Source organism: Camelus bactrianus, chromosome 11 (assembly GCF_048773025.1).
Source record: "Camelus bactrianus isolate YW-2024 breed Bactrian camel chromosome 11, ASM4877302v1, whole genome shotgun sequence".
NCBI classification, from domain to species: domain Eukaryota; kingdom Metazoa; phylum Chordata; class Mammalia; order Artiodactyla; family Camelidae; genus Camelus; species Camelus bactrianus.
Window position 1 is genome coordinate 81,485,999 of NC_133549.1, and position 16,088 is coordinate 81,502,086.

The following is a 16,088-nucleotide window of genomic DNA, read 5'->3' on the forward strand; positions in this document are numbered from 1 at the left end:
TCTCTCTCTTTCTTTCTATTTAAAATATTCTAAAAACTGCTTTGGACTTTTGTGGTGTTTACCTGTCCTCTTTTATGTGTGCTTTGTGGGGAGGCAGAATGTAAACTGTACATTGAAAAGACAAGGTTTCAGACAAGCAATGTACTCAGTTTCCTGATCTGTAAAATGGGGACACCAACGCTTGTCCTTCGTACTCTACAGTGGTTGGGGAAACTGGACAGATGAACTTGGAGATGGAGTTAAAAGCACTGTACACAAATTTGCCAGCTGTCACAAACTGCTGTACCTCTCTGGTCAGCTCAAACCTGTGGGGTCCTGACCTTCTCCAGCAAACATGTGTGGGGCAGGCTTTGGCCAGAATATCCTTAGGAGGTGGTGAGGAGGGCTGACCTACTGAGCAGGCACCCAGCTGGTGACTGGAAGGGCCAGGCCTACTGGGCCAGCCTCACAGAGAAACAGTGTGAAACTACGATGACGTTGGCCAAGCTCAGAAATCACACACTTGCATTTGGGGATCCCTGGGCTCTGGGTTCCTCTGCTAATATCCCTCCTGTGAAAGAGGCTAATCGCACTTTCAGAAGGTGTCCTAAAAAAGAGAGGGAGAGAGAGAGAGAGAAAAAATGAAGGGCTGGGGGGAGGGGCTTCTGGTAGTGTCCCAGGCTCCCGAGGACAGAACAGCCTAGCAGAAAGTCTTCGTGGCGGGGCCCTGTGGAGCAGTCTCGTTCTCCTCCCACCCACCACTGAGTATGAGAAGAGACACAAGTGCCCCTCCTGCCTGGAACGGCAGCTGGAAAGCACGCTGCAACTTCCAGGGAACACACCCCAGCACTCACCCGTGGGCCAGTGGTCTGTCAGCCCCGTCACTCCTGCCTTCAGGCCTTACAAGAAGGGTGGTCATTACACTAGGGGAGGGGATCCTGACTTTCCGGCCCCGAGGAGAGACAGAGACCCCGGCAGAGGGAAGCTCCTTTCCTTACACTGCGCCTGGGGCTGAGGTCCAGGACTGAGGTCCAGGTGTAGTGTGTGTTTGGGCCACCAGGGGGAGCCTTGAGCCCGCTGAGAGCTGAGTGCAGGGCAGGGTGGGAGGTTGGCCTTCGGAGGGGCCACACATCACACATGAGGGTCCTACTGCCTTTTGCTCACACAATTAGGCAACAGTGATATATTTACCACCCCCCACCCCAACGCATCTCTACATGTCCATTATTCTCTCCAGACGCCAAACCAGCCTGGTTAAAATGCTTTGCTATCTTCAAAAGGCATGGCTTACTCCCAGTCGCTCACACTTTTCATTGTAAAACAAGCAAAATTATCTCAAAGGCCAGGTTTACAATGAAGGATGCTGGTGCTTTGGCCTCCTGAGCCAGGAGTCCCTGGCATCTAGCCCTTTAGAGGCTGAGGGAAAGTTCACAGGGAAACGCTTACCCCAGGACACATGTCCTCTCTGTTCTATGGACCCCAGAGGAGACAGTGGAGGAGAAGGGGCCCAAACTGCAGCAGACTGACTGCTGACGGCAGTCCGTGACAATGGGGCGGTGTTAGGGGGTTACTTTCAGGGCCCTGTGTGGCTCTGGGAGGGCGCACCCAGTGCCGAGCCCCCAGTGCTTAGCTTGGGGATCATTAGGGATCGAGGGTGACAGACAGCCCTCTGCGTCCCTGAGGCCTGTTGAGTCGCCATAGCCAAGACCTCCAAAGCTTAATGCTGGCCGCGGTATCGCTGTATTTATCACACGTCTCTGCCTGGGCCTTGGAGCCACGCTAGTGTCTTTCACTGCCGGCAGTGCCATCTTGGACCAGAGACCTTAAAAGTCTCAGTTTCTGTTTGGAAAATGGTTGCTCCTCCATCAAAAAGCTCTTGTATTACAATAAATAAAAAGAGGCACAGCTCCTCCTGTGTGCCCAGCCCTCAGGGCCTGCAGTGCCCCAGGAGAGGTGAGTCTGGGGCTGCCCTGCAGCAAGTGCCCAGAACTGTGAGTCTCCCAGGCCCAGGGAGTCCCAGGTCAGCAATCGGGGGAACTGCAGAGGCCCAGACGCTGGGTGGCGGGTGGGTCACCCAGAGACATGGGGCCCCAGGAACCAGTCATACATTTTGGCCTGAGAGTTCCCTGACTCCCAAGCTGGTGGCCTGTCTCTATGGCAGTGGTCACCTCCCAAAGACACACAGTCCCTCAGGCTGGCACACTTTGGCTGTTCAAGCTGCAGAAGTTTCTTGAAAAGTGCTTTTGGGCTCCAAGAAGATCAAGTCAGACCCTCACACCTCCTTTAGGGATGGGAACATGAATATCCCTGCCTGTGGGATGTTAGCCTCCTCCCCCTGGGGGCTGCTGGGAACACTCCTCCGGGCTGCACGGTCCTCCCTTCTTATGTGTGGACTGTCCCATCACACAAACAGGTTTGGGGCTTCCCAGTCCCTCTCCCCACATGGCTGTTCCTACAGAGGGGATTGTTTTGGGGAATCCCAAGTGCCAAGTTCAAGCTCTTAGACTCGCAGTTCTCAAACTTGGCCTTCAACAGAATCCCCTGGAAGGCTTGTTCAAACACAGCTGGGAGAATGAAGAGTTTCTGATTCATCAGGCCTAGGGGAAGGAAGGTGATAAGACTCGCAGTTCTAACCAGTTCCCAGGTGATGCTGAAGCTGCTGGTGTGGGGACCACAGGTTGAGAACCACCAAGGACTTAGATCAATCCCTGAATGGCCCAGACCTGAGGAGCAGGGTCCACCCAGAAGACCCCACCCCATGTCTCCAGCTCAGGATGGGAAGTGAGCCAAGCTCCTCACTTAGCAGCACAGATCAAAACTGCCCAGCTCACTGGAGCTCAGGCCTCATCCCCGCTGCCCCCAGGCCTGCACCTGCTGGTTAGTTATCCAACACCTATGCATGGGCATTGTGCCCAGCCCTGGGGATGTGGAAACCGGAGGGCACTCAGGCCTGGCTCCAGGGGCTTATCACTCAAGTAAGAAGAGAGACAGCAAAGTCAGAGACAGTAGGATAGCAGGATGAGAGTCCTGCCTGCAGCAGTAAGAAGCTGGGACAGGGCGGGCGGGTGAGACAGGTGTCAGAGAGGCTGCCCTGCAGAGAGAAGTACGTTGTCAGGAATGGTCCCACGGCCCCATGCAGGGTGGGTGGGTCAAGGGGAGGCAGAGGTGAGGTCTGTGCCATTCCAGGTTGTCACAGGCAGCCCAGCACTGCCTGGGCCAGGAGCTAGCAGACCCCCCTCCTATCCAGGCTCTCGAACTGCGTGACACTGGCCTGGCTGACCGAGGTCATCTGGTGGGTGGATTCCCATTGGCTCTCCTTCCTGTCGCTGACTGGTGACCCCTCAGCTGCCCAGAGCTGCCTAGACAGGGTTCACCCTCCGGTCTGCTAATGCCACAAGGACGGGTGGCTGTTTGAGGAACTAAAGGAAGCGAGATCAGTGAGCGGAGTGGTCTCTGCCTGCGGGAGGCCTCTGCGGGTTGCCAGCGCTTGAAATGCCCATTTCCACATTCAACAGCAGAAGAGGAACTCAGAGGCCGCTGGCCCTGGCCAGACCCTGATGGGCTGGGGAGAGTCCAAGAGCCAACCTGATTGCAACCATGGAAATCCCCCAAATAAAACCTGACCATGAATAAGAACTCCCCATTTGGCTTTCCAAATGCCCGACCAGGGTTCCCATGGGAGAGGTCTGCAGGTTATGGATTGTGGCAAGACCAAGCCTCCACGTGATCTGCCTGGTCTCTGAGCTTGGGTCCTCCCGGCCACTCCCTAGAGTCCAGCTGGTGCCCATGGGCTGTGTTTGGCCTACAGACGGGTTACGTTTAGCCCACCTGATATTTGGAGGCTTGGGAAATTCCACATCAAACACTAGATATCTAGCTTCTTTAGACAAACCAGAAAGGGTCTGGGTATACTGAGCCCAGATTCCTACAAAGCTGACCTGGGTTTGATCGGACAGGCAGCAGTGGGCTGCAGAAGGGACCTGAGCTCTCTGATGACCTCCACTTCCCACGCCCACCCTGCTGCTCCTGTTTGGCACCGCCTGGCCCCAGGAGCATCTTTTAGGGAGTCCTCCTCTATCGCAATGTTTTCCTCTTGGTTGACAATCACAGAGGCTCTGCTTTCGCTCCTAGATTGCCCTGTAAGCTTGGGCTGAATTCCTTATTTGTTCTGTGGGATGAGCAGAAGGACTGGGCTGTGCAGCCTCAAAGATTCAAACTTCAGTGTCCTGGCCTTCACCTGGACAAAGTCTCAGGTGGAAGGGGAAGGCGCACAAGGTGATTTCCACCTGCTCTGCACAGGGATGGTCCAACCCTCAGCACCTCTTGCAGGAACCTTAAAGGAGATACCCTGGCGGCTGGTAACCTGGTCCCCAACTCAGGGGATGGATGACTTTAAAATTCATTATCCAAACTGGGACACTTCTGAGAGTGAAGGGGGTAGTCTTATGAATTACCCTTGATTAATGGGTGTAACACAGGAGTCTTTTCAGCAAGCCAGGATAAATGGTGACCCTAAGAAAAAGAAGAGAAATAGGCCTTACTTCTCGGTGTCTCAGCTGAAAGCTTCTGCCCTCGTGGTAGCAGTTGTAGGTTTTCAGCAGGCTTAACAGCTCCGACCTAAAAAGGTAGAGACACATACAGGCTTTTGGAATGTGGGGGCTTTTGGCTAAGGCGTTTGGCCTCGATGGCCACAGTTTCCTCATTCGTAAAGTGGGTATAATGGAGATGTCCTTCCAGCCACGTATAAGCCATTGAGGGACTAGACTTTGCCATCGGGCACCCGCCCTTTAGGCTTCTAGAGGGTTTTGCTTATCAGTGCTTCTGGAAGGCATAGGGGTGGGGCTGGGAAGGAAGTGAAATTCACAGAGGGGCCCCCATCATTGTACATCTAGGGTGTTTGCACACTTTCACAATTACAGATAAGACTTCCCAACAATCTCCCTGTACTTTACTTCTGAGTCACTGCCTTGGGCTTGGATAATTGGCACTTTAAAGACTTTTGCTTTTTTCCCCATATTACTTCATATAAGGGTCTGGGGTGACTGCTGGTGGGAGGTGGGTACCACCAGAGGTACCAGAGGTGCCTGCCTCTTCCCCATCCTGACTTTCTGGAGGTGTGATCAAGGGATGAGGGTGACAGTCCTGAGAGTAAGATCCTGAGGGCCCTGGGGAGGACACTCTGCCCAAACGCTTTCTCTCAGAATAAAGGGAAAGCCACCGTGTGTGCCTTGGCTGAGGTGTTGCTTGGCTGAGGTGTGGCAGAGAGAAGATGAGGACAGTTCCCTGCATGCAAGCTGGGCTCTGCAGGGCAGTGCAGTCCCACAGACATGAAATGCAAGCTACACATGTCATTTCAAATGTTCTAGTAGCCACATGACAAAGGAAAATGACAGGGGAAATTTGTTTTAATAACACATTTTACTGCACCCAATATATCTAAAATATTATCATGTCAACATGTAACCTATGTAAAAGTTATTAATGAGGTCTTGTTCATTATTTCATTTTGTAAGAAATGTTTACCACTTGGAGTATCTTTTATATTCACCACACGTCTCCAGGCACAAGTCACGTGCCCGGCAGCCACACGTGGCTGGTGGCTCCCCTACTAGACAGAGAGGCTCTAGAAACTCCTCAGGCAGTGCTCTGACCCACATTCAGCAACCCAGGGCCTGGGTGAGCAAAACGCGCTCTGGTGCTCTGGTGTGCGGCCCTGTGTGACGTGGGATGATGGTAACAGACAAGGGAAGTGATTTTACAACTTAATGGCATTAACAATGCAGGATTCAACATTGCACGTTTACTGTGCTTATAGGTGTGAATGTAAAATTGTTAGGACACACAGATACATTAAATTAATCACATTATGGTTATTATTATGGCTTTTTATCAAAACTGTTCTTATTATCAAATCTAAATGAGGAAAATGATGGCGTGGGCAGTATTGACTGTTTTCTCAGGGTCTCTGCTAGGAGGACCCCAGGGGGCAGGACCTCAGCAAACCTAGTCCCTTTCAAGGAGGCTTGGTTTGTCTTCATGTTGGCAGATAGGGGCTGCCCAAAGCCAGAAAAAATTTGGACTCAGGACTCAAAAAGCAAGATAAAATGAAAAATATACTTTTCTTTAGTTCAGAAATGAATTTGGGAAAGGATCCCAAACAGTTTTTTATGATGAGACAGGGAGTAAATAAAAGAAAAATAGACAGAGTTAAAAATCATTATGTCAATAAAGTATACTTTTTTTTCAATAAAAACCCAAAACCAGTTTTGAGGGTTTTTTTCCCCCTCTGAACAGTTTAATGCAGTAAAAGTGTGTTAGTATTGCTCTAGTTTTTTGTTTTATTTTATTTTTTGGTGGTGGGGTAATTAGGTTTCTTTCTTTCTCTCTTTCTCTCTTTCTTTCATTTATTTAATGGAGGTACTGGGGATTGAACCCAGGACCGCATGCATGCTAAGCATTCACTCTACCCCTAAGCTATACCCACCTCCCCTAGTTTTTAAATAAATTAAATGCCATCTCTGCAGAGTCCCAGCAGGCACTGTCACACTTTCCTGCTTCTGTGGACTCAAGGAGGCAGGGGTCAAACTCATGCTTTGATCCTTGATCACCAAAGAGAAAGGCTTCAGAAAGAAGAGCCCATCACTGTCCCTGGGGCAGGCACAGGCACACCATCATATCCATCAAAAGTGCCCACAATCCCTCCACCCAAAGGCTGCCCAGGGCGGGGAAGTGGCCACAGGAGACGGCAGGCATGGGGCGCCCCACTCTGTGCACAATCGCTTACTTCAGGATGGACTTGCTGTCGCTGACAGGCACGTGAGAACTGGGTGGACAGTCTTCCTTCATCTTGTCCTCTTGTCTGCAGATTCGGAGTTACCTGCCCGGAACACAGGGAAGGGCCCACAGACAGGTAAGCCGGGAGGAGAGATGGCCAGTGCCTCGTCCAGAGCTTTGGTGCAGAGGCTGGAGTCCCTGCCTCACCTCCCACCTCCCCCGCCTTCTCAATCCCAGCCTCTCCCATCCCCTACCTCACTCCCTACCCTCCCCCCGCCCCCTCCCCCCAGGGTGGCTGAGACTGAAGGGTCAGTCCCAGAGGACTTACTGGGACCCCACGCCCACATTTGTCAGCCTGGCAGGGCCGGGCCAGAACTGCCCTATCACTGTCCCTCCCGAAACCTCTTCGTAATCCCTAGGAATCCGACCAGTCTCCTCAGTGTTTCAGACTCTGTGCTCTTTCCTTGCTAGGACACTGTAAACGATGGTTTCTGCCTCGATCGCTCTCCCGAATCTCCAAATCGCCCCGGGACTTTCTCCTCCATTCCTACTGAGCCTGAGGAGATCGCCCTGTCACTGCCTTTGGAGCCAGCATCCGTGGGCCAGCTCTCCTAGGGAAGGGCTAATCGGCACCACATTCACTACGTGCTGGAGACTGCTGAGCACAGTCTATGAGTTATCTTACTTATTCCTGACAGCACCATTATGAAGTAAGTACCGTCCTATTCCCATTTCACAGATGAGAAAACAAGGACAGAAGTTAGATGCTTTGCCCGAGATACCCAGTGAAAAAATGGCAAACTCACTGTTTGAACACAAGCATCTAGGCCCTAGATTTTGGTCTTTTGACCCCTTCTCTATACTGATCTTGGACAGTGACTTAAACCCCCGGGCTGTTCATGGTCTCACCTGTACAATGGAGTAACCTCTACCCTATGGTGTAGTTAGTGGATTTACACATGCAGTGGTCTCTATCTCTTCTCATTCACAACCTGGAAAGATCTGGGGAGCTTCTTCAGCCCTCCTGGATTCCTTCATGGAGGCTAAATCTGCAGAGCTTTCTCTATCCTGTTGGCATCTTACGTACAGATTTCTACCCCCCTCTCTCTCTGCATTGTCCTGGCCGAGTACTCTCTTGTCAAGGTCCCCAGGCATTGGGCACTGAGTCACAGCTTCACACACACACACACATACTCTAACCTTGACCCTGCCTCTACTCCTTCCTCCCAAGTTGCAGCCAGGAACTGGAGGGGCTCCATTGCACTGGGAGGTGGCACAGACATGGCGCGTGGTGTGTCTTTCACGCCATGGCGCTAGGCTCCTTCACATAGCCCCAACATCTGTTCACACAGTCACATGTACCTAACCTGTGTGTGTGCCAGTGCCACTGTGGGGGGAGTTGGGGTCAGGTCCAAGTGCTATCATATCAGTGGCCCCAGAGTGGAGCCTGTCACTGCAGAGCACCTGTCCCCTTGGGCACTGACTCCCACCAGCCCCGCACACTCTTTCCCTGATTGCTTGAAACCACCCACAGACAAGAGCCTGCCTTCTGCGTTGACATCGGCCCCGAATGAGTGTTTGACTCCGGAGGCAGGGGACGCACGGTTGGCATGGAGAGGGGGAATGATTTGAGGGAGGTGGGCTTCCCAGTGACATCAGGGTCATCCCATAAATTACTTCCCTTATGCCTTGGTCTCCAGTGAGGCAAACTGGCCTGCAGAGAGGATGGGCCCCCAGGGGTGGCCAGCAGCCAGGCCCTCTCCACAGGGCACAGGGTTCTGGCACCTTGGGGGCCTGGACCTGGGGACCTCCAGCTGCATTCTTCTCAGCCTATTTCAAAATAGGGTTTCAGTTCCTTAGCACCTCAGCTCTCCTATGGAAAAAGTGATCTGCCCGCCTCTCTCTCTGGGCAGTTCCTCCAATGCTTCCGCTGCAGAAGCTGGCTTCAGCCCAGGGTGAGGCTAGGTTTCTCCATCCACCCTGTTTCTGTGGGTCTGTGACAACCATGTCTTGCTTTACGCAAGCTCATTAGAGGAAGGGCTAGATTTACCCTGAAATAACAGGAGGTGGTTTTTTCTCTGGCCTTCCTCTGTCGCCACCAGCTCCTGCTTCGGGCTCTGAGCTCCAGCCTTTCTGAGCTGCTCCCAGTTCCCCTAACAGCTTCTGTGCTTTTTCCTGCCTTTCGGCTTTCACAGCCATTCTCCGCTCAGAACACGGCCTCCTCCCCGTCCTATACCCTGATGTCGGCATCTCCAGGAAGCCCTCCACCAGGCAGCACCCCCTCCTGCAGCATCAGCAGCACCTGCCCCAGGCTTTCCAGCGCAGGGCCTGCCTCTTTGGATGCTCCCAGGAGAAGAGAAGCGTGGTGTGGCAGGGCTGCTGCCTTTCTGCCTCACTGCTTGCTTCTAGCATGGGGTGTGACCCCAGCACCCTGCCGAAGGCCCATACATGGCTGTTAAATTATTGGATGGATACAAGAAGCCTCATGGCACCCCCCAAAGCCAGCTTTCTCAGACTTGTGCACAGACAGCTGGAATAAATCATGTAAGAGTCTCCAGGGGCCAGGGAAGTGACCGGGCTGAGGGACACCGGGCAGTGGAATCTGTGGGGAACTGGGGACACAGTCCTCCTCCGGAAGGGAAGCTCTTCTCATGTTTCATGAGAAGCCAGAAATCTGGATTTTTATAGGCTATGTTCCACTGGTTAAAGTTGGGGGACTGTGGTGGAGACAGTTACTGCCCCTGGAATGACCACAGGGCAGCTCACCTCCCCCAGACCTCTGCAGCTCTGGGCCGTGTGACTAGCTCCGCTGACAGCAGTGTTGTGTGTCACTCCCAGGCCAGTGCACTTGAGTCAATGTGTGACTCTGAAGCAATCTTGTTCCCATCCGTGGTGACCCAGAAAGCCCCATGTCCTAATTAGGACAGATTCTTGATGGCCAGCCAGGGCCCCCAAGTGTCTCTGTGGACTGAAACCCCCTGCCAATCCACAGCAGATGTGGACTGGGAAAGAGAAATGAACCCCGTCGTGTTTCAGGGATTTGTTACTGCAGCATAACCTAGACTATCCTGACTAATGCAATAAATAATTCAATTAAAATGAACACATATACATATATACACATAAAACTGCTGACTCATGACATGACTCAGTTTTCAGGACTTTCATTCTCCCACAGCATGTGGGGACTTTGCCCACTTTGCTCTATTTAGTAGGGACATTTATAAGTGGAATTCTCTATAATCAAGCAGGGATTAGTTATTAACAGAAGATGCTTCCTAAAGTGCTCTGGGCTGGCTGGGAGATGCTCAAGACCTGAGGAGCTTTAGCTGCATGCTTTTTCCTTTCTGAGACTTGATTTTCCCATCTGTGAAATGAAAATATTGTTCTCCAAGGGGTTAGAATTTTCTCAGCTGTAGAACTCTTGGTTCAACTGGGATGTTTATGCAAATCAGATGAAAGGGAGCTGCTCTGGTTAAAGGTGAGGGGGGTGACAGGGGGAACCCCATCCACTGCTTTGCCTAGGGCTCTGGATAATACTGTTTGCAAAGCACTGTGCTGAGTAACACAGCTGAGGAGTGCCTTACCCTCGAGAGACCGCTTATTTAAAGGACATGACCAACGTGCTGAGTGTCTCTAGCTGGAGTTGAGTGACATTAGCTGCTCAGAGGAGGAAATCAGGAGCAAAGTAGAGCAGGGTCCTGGATTGCAGATAGCAAAGTAAAAAGAGAAAGGGGAAGGCAGCTGGTAGGGTATACAGCTTACGGGGCAGAGAAAGAGACTAGGGTACACTATCCCAGGGGAGGAATGAGGGAAGTGAGCAAGGCTGGGGGAGGCAACAAAGGGCCCACAAATGGGGGCTCTTCCAACTTGCAGAGCTGGCTGTAAGCCTTGTGGGGTAGGAACCTCTGCCCCATAGAAAAACAGTCTCTTCTTTGAGAGAACCACATACTTCCGTGTCCTCTGACATCCATCATAGGTGTGGCCCAAAGCAAGTCACATGGTCACTGGTTCTTCCATGTCCCATCCCCTCATCCCAAGTAGGCAACACCTCCATCTCCTGGCTTTTCCAGACTTGAGTTCTGGGGTAGCTCACAGAATTGCACTCCAAACGCCAACACTGCCTTTGTGTGCCCTTTACCAGACTGAAGGTCGAAGGGGTTTTCATTCATTTTGATATCCCCAGTGTCCGGTCCAGTTCTAGAGAGAGCTGCACGTGTACCTAAGAGGCATCGTCGAGGTAACTTGAATGAGAGAGCTCGGTGGGGCGGGGAGAGTGAGCACACCTGCTCCAGGAAGAAAGCCAACGGAGATTGCTCTCCATTTGGAACACGTTCCAGAAACTGCCCCTTAAACACTGACTCTCCTTGTATACTGGGCATTCATCCTTAGTGAATCTCCAACAGAGTGTGTTTCTACCTTTATAAAAAGCACAGTCTTCTCTGTAAATAAAACCCTAGGAGAAGCTTAATCTGCACGTGAATTAAAGCAAGGCTGCTTTGGTTGAAGCAGGGATCAGGAGAGGATGGGAGGGCCTGGCCTGCCATCCTGGCATCTGCAAAGCCCAGAGTGACAGATGCAGCGGGGCAGGCCAAGCCCTGTGGCTCTTCGAAGTCCAGCCCTCTTTGTCCTGCCTGCTCCCCTCACCCCAGGCCTCAGGGCACACAGCTCAGGCCTCCACACTGGCTTCCCTGACTGGAGGAGGCTCTGTCCCTAACCAGAGGTCCCAAGTGGCAGCCAGGGCTCCCTGTCCCCCTGAGGAGGGGCCCCAGGGCGGCATGCCAGCCACGGTCGCCTGTCCGCAGCGAACAGGCAGTGAACTGTTTTGCTTTCCACTTCAGTGGCCACTCTGCCAACCGTGAGGGGGTGCTGCTGGGGACAGTGGGCCCCGCTGTCTGCCCTCGCTATTGTCCCTGGCCTTTGGTCTGGGACAAAGGAAACTGAAGCCTTTACAACTGCCTGGCTTGGCCCATCTTCCCCCTTTTGTGGCTGTGGAGCCGGGGATCACAGGAGAAGGCAGCTCTGTGGCTCCTCAGGCCATGACTACAGCCCAATGCCTAGTGGCCAGTGGTAAAAGCAGGGAAGGAAGGCTACGGAGGTGGCGTTTTCATGAAGCTCAATCAACTGCACTTGAAAGCCTTTTATTTCAAGACGATGTGCTGCCTGCATTCCAGTCCCTCCAAGTCCTCACTGGGCAAAATGGAAAAGGTATCGGAATCCCAATTAAAATGTTCTGAGGATGTCTGTGTCATCTGAGCTCTTGGTAAACCTCTGTTCTCACATCTTAAAAAATTCAGACTCGGATGCTCTTATTTCAGCATGATTAAAGTCAAATCTGTAAAGAAAGTGACATGAGGGAGAAAAAAAAAAAGGGGGACAGAGTATGTGGGGCACAGCTGGGAGCCTCCCAGCCCAGGCTGCTCAGACTAGAAGGAGGTAGGAGGTTGGGAAGGAGAGGGCAGGTGCTGGCCGCACTACCAGGCGTTCCCAGGAAGCCTGAGGCCTCTGCTCTGCAGCCCTTGGCTACAACTTTTAAATGCCAGCCTTGGCCAGGCCAGCAGGAAGGCGGGGAAAACAATGAACCTTTAAGTGGGCCCTCCCTAGCACCTGTTCACCAGCAAATGGCAGAAGCGTGGCTGGGGAGGAAGCTGCAGTGCCTGCTGGTACCAGCTGCCTGTGCGAGGGGGTCTGGCCAGACATAGGCCACCCCTCAGCAACACATTTTTGCTGAGGAAGCCAGCTGTTGGGATGTGCATGGCAGGCAGTGACCCAGCAGCTGTGGCTCCCACCTCTGCCACCCTCCCTCCCTCCTCCATCATTACGCACTCTGGCTTGGCCACACCTCCCTGCTCCAGCCCTGGCAGCTCAGGGCTCCTGGCTAGGCGCTTGCTTGGGAGCCCAGGGAAGACACTATGCACAGTCCATTTGGAGGGAGAGCCACTAGGCACCTCCAGCCACCGCCTTCCCTTGGGTCCACCCCCTGGCTGTATACCTTATCCTCCCCCCACCCCTCCCCCAAGGTCCTGCGCTTCCACCAACTCCTCTCCCTGAGCCCCCTCCAGCAACCAGGCCTCTCTGACAATGAACGTTGCTCTTCCTCTGAAGAGCCTGCCTTCTGCACCCACGCAGGCTGGCTTTCCTCCCAAACTGCCCGACAGCCTCCACCTAGAAGCCCTCTTGCACTCAGACCCCTGCAGCCAGATCTCAGTTTCCACCCTTGCTTCAGGGCAAGGGCAACCTGGGGCAAGAAAGTGTTTCCAATTCTCTGGCTCCTTCCTGACCCAGCCCCGACACACACAGTCCCTGGCCCTGTGGGTATCTCCCTACCCAAATGGGCTCCCCTCTTGCCGTGGAGGAAGGGATCTGTGGAAAGAGGAATACTCCCATGCTTTTTGGGCCAAACAGGGATTCAGAATGACTACCGGCCAATATCCTGATTGCCTGGGGCCAGAGGTGCAGGCCCTCTGCATGCTAGGGGTCAGCTGCCCCAGGGCTGCACTGGGTGCTCTGCATGGCTGTCCCCCATCTCATACCCCCAAGCCAGTGCTCCCCGCTGCACCAGCAGGAGCTGGTTTCCTGTGAGACACAATTCGGTTCAGAATCTTCTTGGCCATGGAGCCCTTTGGAGTCTCTTGAAAGCTTAACACACTCTCCCCAGAAAAATGCTTGTGTGTGCATGAGTGTGCACACAGGCACACGCTGAATTTGCACACCATTGTGGTAGGGTCAGGAAGCCCCTGTTCTTGTGCCCTGGATCCACAGATCCCAGGTAAAGGGCTTCTGCTGAAACTCATCACAGCAAGAGAGAGGAGGCAAAGGGGCACCCTAGAGAGAAGTCTGGGTGTGAGTCCTGCCAGGGTATCAACTTGGCCTGCGACTTCAGCCTGCTGCGCCATTTCTTGGGTCTCAGTTTAGCCAGGATTGTACTTGCAGTTGGTTTAGGGTATCTTTGGGTCTCTTCCAGCTCTGTGGCTATGGAGCTGTATGACCCCCTCATTCTCACCTCACAAGGTCAGGCCAGGCAAAGGGAGGGGGTTCCAAATCTCTCTCAGCAGTGCATCCTGGGGAAGGAGGTCAGCCAGCCAGAAAAGGAGACTGAGCAAACTGCAAGTTCCCCTTTAACAAGAGTGAAAAAACTCCAGAAGCTTTGGGAAGTGTAGCCACTTCCTATTTGATCTTTAATTTACTGTAAAACAATCTGAAACCATTTTTTCCAGTGTACTCTGTCATAGGATCACCATCAGCCTTGGCAAGGATCTGGGTTTAAAGCTCTGCTCTGTGACTCTTTACCTGTGTGACTTTAGGCAAGTCCCTTGCCCTCTCTGAACCTCAGACTCCTCATTAGTTGAATCATTGACTTCTGTAAAGGTGAAGGAGGAAACAGGCAAGAAGAACCTTATTTGGGGTTCCCCCATAATGAATAGAAATTCCCAGGAGAGGTCACAATGGGAGTCAGGGGCTCCAGAGAGACAGTGAGGTTGTTGAGATGGGAATGTGGGACTCAGAGAGGTTGACAGACCTCAGCAGGAGTGTCTGTGAGCCATGGCATCTGGCTGAGTTCACTCTCAAAACCAGGGTCCAGGCCAGAGTACTTTCTGGTAGACCATATGGTTGGGGTCTCCCCTTTAAGACTTTCCATTTACAGGATCTGAACTGTAACACACACTGGAGTTCTGTTCATGCTCTATCATCACAGGTCATTGTCCAGCTGACTCTGACCCAGGGGCACCCGGGACCTTCACTCTGTTCTCCACCTCCAGGCCACCTGCTGGAATCTCCTGGTGGAGATGGGGCCCCACCTCCCCGCTCTCAGTGATGCTTTAATTTCTCTTTCACTGCAAAGTCTTGAACCACCTGCACTACACACAGACGGAATCATGACAAAAACTGATGAAAATGTACTGACAGTATTGAAACACACCCCAAGACAACTTCCAGCCAGAAATTTTTTAACCTGAGTTAAAGGCATTCATCTTTTCTCTCCTTCCTCTTCGTCCCCTCTCCCTCCCCAGCCTCTCCCTCCCCAGCCCCTCCTTCCTCCCTCCCTTCCCCCAGCCCCTCCCGGCCTGCTGGCAGCGGTTAAGGAATTACTCAGGGGAGCAGAAGGCAGGCAGATCTGTTTTCTTCCTTGTGGTTATTGTTTACTCATGGCTTCTGGCAACAAATCTAGATTGTGCTATGAGCAGTTAAACTACAGAGAAGCTAGTCAGGGTCTTTTCTGCAAGTGCGAGTGTATGGCTTTGGAATCCCACCAGCTTGGGTTCAAATTCCAGAATCCCAGCCCTCACCTGTTGTGACCCTATTTAATTCCTCTGTGCAGTGGGGTTACTAAAGCTCTCTTTACGGTGTTTGAAGAAAACAGTGGCACTGGCCTGGCACTGATCCTGATGTGAGAGAAGGCCCTCCCTCCCCCAGGGCTGTGCCTGACTGATAAAACAAAGGCATCTCTCTCCAGAGTGGGAAGAAGGACTAAGAGTCAGGAGAGAGAGGGCGAGGGCGAGGGCGAGCAGGGTGGCAGGCAGGGTGAGCGCTGAAGTCAGTGGGTGAAACGAATGAGAGCTGCCACAACAAAACCTGGGTTAAAATCCTGACTCCACCACTGACTCATCTGGGTAAAACTGGACAATTCCATAACCCTTTAAGCCTCAGTTTTCTCGTCTGAAAATGGGAATAATGAAAGTATCAAGGCTGTGAGAAGTAGGTGGCATATTGTGCTAAGGCTCTTAACACAGGTCTGGGAACAAGGTGAATCCTCTATAAACGATTGTGAGGTCCTGCTATTATTTTGGTGTTGGTCTTCCATTCATGAAATCTGAGAATTGTGTCAGAGGCACTACGAGCCTCTCCCCATAATTCTAAGATCCATGCTTCTATGATACTGGTTAAGAAGAGAGACAAGGTGGGCAAAGATGTGGCCTGTGGCCCTGCACACCTGCCATGCTCAGACTGTAGCTTCCAAAGTGCCATCTCCTTGGAAGAGGTACCTGGCGCAGTGCCCACTCTCAGCATTGGGCCCAAGGCACAGAATGCGCCAGGCTGGCAGAGGGAGGAGACTTTGCACGCGGCAGCCAAGGAGCAGCGGTGCCCAGACTCCAGAGCCCCTGGCTGGGGAAGGTCCTCAGCCTGGGGGTGATGGGAGGGGGTCTGCGCTCCGTGGACGCCCCGAACTCTCCCGCCGGTGCATCACTCACCGTCCACTCATCGCGCTGTCCAGAAGCTGCTGACGGTGCTGTGCCCTCGCTGTCACCCGAGATGCTGCCGCAGCGCCTGCTGCCCGTGTCCTCCTGGACTCGGCGCGCCGGGCCCGCCCCTCCCCGCCCCTCGAGCCACGCCGG

The 16,088-nt window shown here is 52.9% G+C and overlaps 1 protein-coding gene across 2 annotated transcripts in view; it reads right to left on the minus strand.

Moving 5' to 3' along the window:
- The window catches only part of RASSF4 (Ras association domain family member 4), a 33,398-nt gene extending 17,310 nt beyond the window's left edge, over positions 1-16,088 (minus strand). For both annotated transcript variants that reach the window (XM_010967080.3, XM_010967079.3), the window contains exons 1-3: positions 15,945-16,088; positions 6,764-6,856; positions 4,521-4,596 (exon numbers count right to left, since the gene is read on the minus strand). In XM_010967080.3, coding sequence (XP_010965382.1) covers positions 4,521-4,596; positions 6,764-6,825 — 138 coding nt within the window. In that variant the 5' untranslated portion in view covers positions 6,826-6,856; positions 15,945-16,088. The remainder of the gene's footprint in view (positions 1-4,520; positions 4,597-6,763; positions 6,857-15,944) is intronic.